Source organism: Acanthamoeba castellanii, assembly GCF_000313135.1.
Source record: "Acanthamoeba castellanii str. Neff unplaced genomic scaffold scf7180000084639, whole genome shotgun sequence".
NCBI lineage: Eukaryota > Discosea > Longamoebia > Acanthamoebidae > Acanthamoeba > Acanthamoeba castellanii.
The window spans coordinates 166392-171340 of record NW_004457431.1 but is presented as its reverse complement, the minus strand read 5'-3'; the positions used below and the strand labels follow the sequence as shown (position 1 = coordinate 171340).

The window sequence follows — 4949 nt, the reverse complement described above, 5'->3', positions numbered from 1 at the left end:
GGGCGGCGGCCGGGTCCCGGGGTCCGGCGGCGGCGGCGGGGAGGTCCGGCGGTTGTGGTCACGACGGCCGCTGCCGACGTTGGCGACGCGTGGGCGTGGGCGGGGCCGGCGGCCTGTAGCGCGGCCACCTGGGCCTTGAGGTCCTCTTTCTCCTTGGTCTCCCTGTCGATGTTCTCCCTGGCCTCCTCGAGCTTGCGCCGCGACTCCTCCTCCTTCTCCTCGAGGGCGCGCTCGAACTGCTCCTCCCTGGTCCGCATGTCGCGCTCGAGCTGGATCGCGCGCTCGCCGGCCTCGCCGATCTTGGCCAGCCACCTCTGGGCCTCCTCGGCGCCCTTCTCCTGGAGGCTCTTGAGCTCGTCGTGCAGCCGAGCCCTCTCCACCTCCCACTCCCTCTCGTTCTCGAGCTGCTCCTCCAGGCGCGTCTTGAGGGTCAGGATCTCGGCCTCCTGTTTCTGCTGGCGTCTTCATAGTAAGCTCGGCATTGTTGCTCTGTATTGTGGGCCACAAACAGGGACGATTGGTTGGTCAGTCGAGAGCCAACGTTGAGCTGTAATAGATGCGCCGCGCATTGGTACCGTAGACAAGGAGCTGCTTGGTTTGATTCATGTCGTCTTCGAGTCGCTTCTTGATCCCCTCCAGCTCGGTCTCGAACACCTGCTTGGCCTGCTCGAGCGCGGTCGAGGGCGAAATGCCTTGCGCTTGCAACGCAAACAGCTAACGAACGCCGGCATGACACGACGACGCGGCTCGGGGTCAGTGTGCAGTTGCATGCGCGCCACCAACATGAACCAACCGTAGGGTTGCCACGTGCGTAGTACCTCGGCTCGCATCTGGGCCATTTGGTTCTCGATTTGGATTTTCTCATCCTGGAGCTGACTTCTGTACTCTCGCTCGTAGGTGAGCTCCTGCTCCTTTCGCTGGACCACTGCTTCATGCTTCTCCATCAGCTCCAGCACCTCGGCGTCACGCCTTTTGGAAAGCAACGTCAGCACAGAACCACATTTCATTCCAGAGCGCGCGCACACGCACACACCCCATTTCGCACTACACGTACCGCTTGGTGTGCGATTCGGTCTCGGAAGACTTCGAGGAGAGCTGCGCCTTGAGCTCCCCCAGCTCGTACTCCGAAATCCTACGCAACGAAGTCGTACACATGTGAGATTGATTGGCATGGCACTACACGCCGCACTACACCGCACGCAAGGGTACCGTAGTCGCTGCGTGATCTGTGTGTTCTCCATCTCAAACTGTGATCTGCTCTTCCTTTCGTCCTGCAGCTGCTGGAACAGGTGCAGGTTGTCTGCAATGGTAATGGGGCAGCGACGAACAGCGTGAGGACCAGTTCTGCAGAGAGCTAGGTGAAGGCGATGGCACCATCTTGAAGCTTCTGTGCTTGCGCGGCGGCAGTCTCCTTGCTCTTGACCCACGTTTCCCGGTCTCTGAGCAACGCTTCCTTTTCCCTGGCCAGCGTCTCCCGCTCCCTGAGCCAGCTCTGCTTCTCGCTGGCCAACAGCTCCTTCTCTTTGACCAACTGCAGATAGTCGGGGGCTGTCGTATATGTCGATATGTGCGGCGGTGCCAACGTCAGTCGCCCAGTGAAATGTTGAGCAGTGGAGAGCGGCGTTGGCGTACTGGCGGCAATGCTGCCCGAAGCGTTCATGAGGACAGTTTTCCTCTTTTCGTCATCCCGTCTCTTCTTCCGTTCCTCTTCCTTCTTCTGTTTGTCGGTTACCTCTGTGGCCATCAAAACCGCCATCAGTGTCGTTGCGTGCGGTGGTGCGTGTGCGGTAGTGTGTGTGTGACGCACTTGCGGGAGCGGCGGCTGCAGCAGGGGTGGACGGAACGGGCACGAGGGCATCCGAAGCCATGGCGAAGAGCATCTGGGCCTCCTTCTTCGTGATGCCGTGGGCGCCCAGCGACTTGAGAGTGTCGTTGAGGCCTTTGAACAAGGCCTCCCACTCTGGTGGCAGGTTACGTATCTGGCGGCACGAAGCACCACACCAACCACCTCAGTCAGTCCGTCAGGTGATCACAACCATCACTACAGCCACTTCGTGTGTGCGCGGTGGTGCACAGCGACTTACCTCGAAGCCATTCTTGCGATCAAAGCCCATGTGCCCTACGCGAAACACGTAAATGTAAAACAATATATTTATAAATGAAATGAAATGAAATTCAAATAAAAGGGAACCCGAACCGAGGTGTTGCGCGTTGGTAGGGCCGGAAAGGACGAACTCCTCCGTGGCACCCCCCCTTGCTCTTGCCCTTCTTTGCATCCTTGCGCTTGCCCTCTGCCTTCTTGTCCGACTTGCTCTTGCGCGGCGAGGGCAGGTCGCTGCCGCCACGCGCCTCCTTCTTCATCGCGAGCTTCCCTAAGATGCTGCTCATCTTGAACTACTACCCTCTACTCTAATCGTTCTTCCTTCTAATTGAGCAGCCCTTGCACGTCGTGCAAGCTAACGGTTCCAACTGGCTCTAATCTTCGGTTGCTTTGCCAAAATCAAAGAAATTCTTGCCGATCTGCGAAATGGGCGCGGTAAATCGAGGGAGTTCTCGCAACGCCGAGGCAACAGAGTTCTCCTTCCTCTCTTCAAGCAGGCCCCTGTCGTTCTCGAAAGGCAAGTGTTCCTTTTCGATCTCCCTGAAACGGACCGTTTGCCACCTCAACCGCCATGTCGACAGAAACAAAGATGGGGGGTACGAGTCCCATGCCAGGCAACATAAACCTGTTTTCATTCTACAATATTATTTAAATAAAAGTTAGAAGAAATAATTGCGATCTGGATAAAGTTCGTCGCCGGTGTCGGTTTGCTTCGGCGAACTCTGGTATTGGGGAGAGTATGATTGGTAGGCACCATAATTGTCGGGCTGGGCGGATTTTTCTGTCGAGCCCTCTCTCCGCACACCCCGCTACAAACTTCTCCGGGGCCGTCTTTTGTTTCTTCGTTCGTTCCGACCACAACCAAACCAAGCGACCTCCGCGTCTTCTTCAAACCAACACAACCATGTCTGACTGGGAGACCGGCCTCTGCGAATGCTTCTCTGACTGTACCTCCTCCCTCTCCCCGCGCCGCCCCCTTCCCAACAACATTATTTTTTTTTATAAAAAAAGAATCAAAATAAGAAGGAACAAAAAAGTGCCTAATAATAATATTTTATATATAGAAATAAATGATGGGCTATAAATGACTTCCGGAAGGTTAATAATAATCTGTTCTCTGTTCCTGCAGTCCCGACCTGTCTGTCGGCCTACTTCTGCGGCTGCTTCGACGTTGCGTACCACTACGCCGCCGCTGAGGACCGCGAGTGCGGCGTCGTCGACGGCCTCCTCGCCTACTGCTTCTTCCCCTGCTGCGCCTGCATTGCTCGGTACCTCATTCCCAACCCCCTCCGTGATTGGCCGCCTCCTGTTTTATTGTGTCAAAAACCGGTTTTGTCTCTCAACGTTGCCTAACCTATGTTGTCGACATGCAACACCTCCACCCACCCAACAACAAACAACACCAACACTTGTTATTACACAACACAGCGGTAAGATCAGGGAGAAGTACAACATCTCTGGCAGCTTCCTGGGCGACGTCCTGGCCGTGTGGTGCTGTGGCTGCTGCGCCGTCTCCCAGCAGTCGAGGGAGCTCAAGCACAAGGGTGTCAGCAAGTACTCCTGCTTCTAAAAGTTGAACCTTGTCTCCTTCTCCCTCTTCTTCGCCACGACCTCCTGCTGTTCGCCCGCTTCTTTGCTGGTGGGTGACCGCCACAACAAGCAACCAACATCCAATGTAACACTTTTACTCCCTATCTCCTTTTCCAGTCCTCCACATCACAACATTTAATTTTTATTTCGCGCTTGCTTTTTTCTTTTAATTTTTCAAGCTCCTCGTCTTAGCGAGGGTCTTCTCGTTGGCACAAACCTGACGGCTGGCGCCAGTACGTGCTGGAGGCTGCCGACTACCACCTCGGCGGTTCGGGTACTACCTGTCACCTGAGTTGCCGTGATTAGGTGCCGCCGCTCGCTGATGGTTGTGTGGTGACCCAGGAGGGTCGATTGCCGGCAGCAGCATGTACGCCCACGCGCCCGCCACAACAGAGGCGGGGATGCGGGCTGCTTACTCCAGCGTTTCCCGCGAGCTGCGGCCCACCGCATCGTGGCCGTCCCGCTCGACCAGTACCAGAAGCACGGCGCCACCGGCTACCTCTCCTCGCTCGCCTCTGGTACTCACCACCAGCACCACCGCCACCGCCAGCCGGGCGTCACCGAGTCGGATCTTTGCGAGTGGCGACGATGACGACGACTACAACTCGCGCAGCATCGAGGAGGGCGACACCCTGGCGTCGCAGGTCGGCGGCGCGTTCTACTACGGCGCCTCGGTACTGGGCGTACCCGTTCGCCGGCGTCGGCCTTCACCCGCCGCTACGTCTCGGCGCGCTACGATGACAACAGCACTGATGACAGCGACGTCTGAGGCTGCGCCCAAACGCGAGGCGTGTAAATTGTATTTATTTCTATTTCTCTTTTGGCCGAAGTCGTACTCTCGTTTCTTCGAGCGAAGGTGGGAGAGTTACAAACTCGAACTTTCGGACAAACACGGCACGGTACAAAAGGCGCAGCTTTTTCGGTCTTCACTTTACTCCCAACAAGCAACACCAAGAAGCCAAACAACAAGCAATGACTCGTACTACGTTCCTCCTGCTGATGGTCGCCTTCGCTCTGTACCTATCGCAGCCGGCCCACAGCGCTGGCGGAGGCGGGTGGCCCAACTGGGGCAACGGCATCAGCAACAACCACCGCGCAGTCGATGAAACCTGCATCCGCCAGTCGAATGTGCACCAGCTGACGCCTAAGTGGAAGCTCGACGTGCCCTCGGACGTCACCGCGGTCGCCCACCGTCGTCGGCCGACGGCCGCTGGGTCTACTTCCCCGACTCGGAACGGCAACGTGTGGTGCGTGTCGG

At 57.2% G+C, this 4949-nt stretch overlaps 4 protein-coding genes across 4 annotated transcripts in view; 3 read left to right on the top strand and 1 right to left on the bottom strand.

Annotated features, from left to right (window-relative positions):
* ACA1_088580 (uncharacterized protein) overlaps positions 1-2361 on the bottom strand; it is a gene marked incomplete at both ends in the record, with an annotated part of 2711 nt that extends 350 nt beyond the window's left edge. Inside the window, 10 exons of the mRNA XM_004338578.1 lie at positions 63-452; positions 583-663; positions 819-969; positions 1055-1132; positions 1210-1300; positions 1375-1548; positions 1633-1734; positions 1808-1979; positions 2085-2119; positions 2232-2361. Coding sequence (XP_004338626.1) covers positions 63-452; positions 583-663; positions 819-969; positions 1055-1132; positions 1210-1300; positions 1375-1548; positions 1633-1734; positions 1808-1979; positions 2085-2119; positions 2232-2361 — 1404 coding nt within the window. The remainder of the gene's footprint in view (positions 1-62; positions 453-582; positions 664-818; positions 970-1054; positions 1133-1209; positions 1301-1374; positions 1549-1632; positions 1735-1807; positions 1980-2084; positions 2120-2231) is intronic.
* A 644-nt stretch (positions 2362-3005) lies between these two features.
* ACA1_088570 (DUF614 family protein) lies at positions 3006-3671 on the top strand (the record flags this gene model as incomplete). Its single annotated transcript, XM_004338577.1, has 3 exons — positions 3006-3048; positions 3231-3369; positions 3530-3671. 3 exons carry the CDS (start codon positions 3006-3008, stop codon positions 3669-3671), a joined length of 324 nt encoding a protein of 107 aa, XP_004338625.1.
* Positions 3672-4056: 385 nt separating this feature from the next.
* ACA1_088560 (uncharacterized protein) lies at positions 4057-4444 on the top strand (the record flags this gene model as incomplete). The annotated part of the gene is made up of 2 exons (XM_004338576.1): positions 4057-4365; positions 4439-4444. 2 exons carry the CDS (start codon positions 4057-4059, stop codon positions 4442-4444), a joined length of 315 nt encoding a protein of 104 aa, XP_004338624.1.
* A 219-nt stretch (positions 4445-4663) lies between these two features.
* Positions 4664-4949, top strand: part of ACA1_088450 (uncharacterized protein) — a gene marked incomplete at both ends in the record, with an annotated part of 846 nt that continues 560 nt past the window's right edge. Inside the window, one exon of the mRNA XM_004338575.1 lies at positions 4664-4933. Within this exon, the coding sequence (XP_004338623.1) occupies positions 4664-4933 (270 nt within the window). The remainder of the gene's footprint in view (positions 4934-4949) is intronic.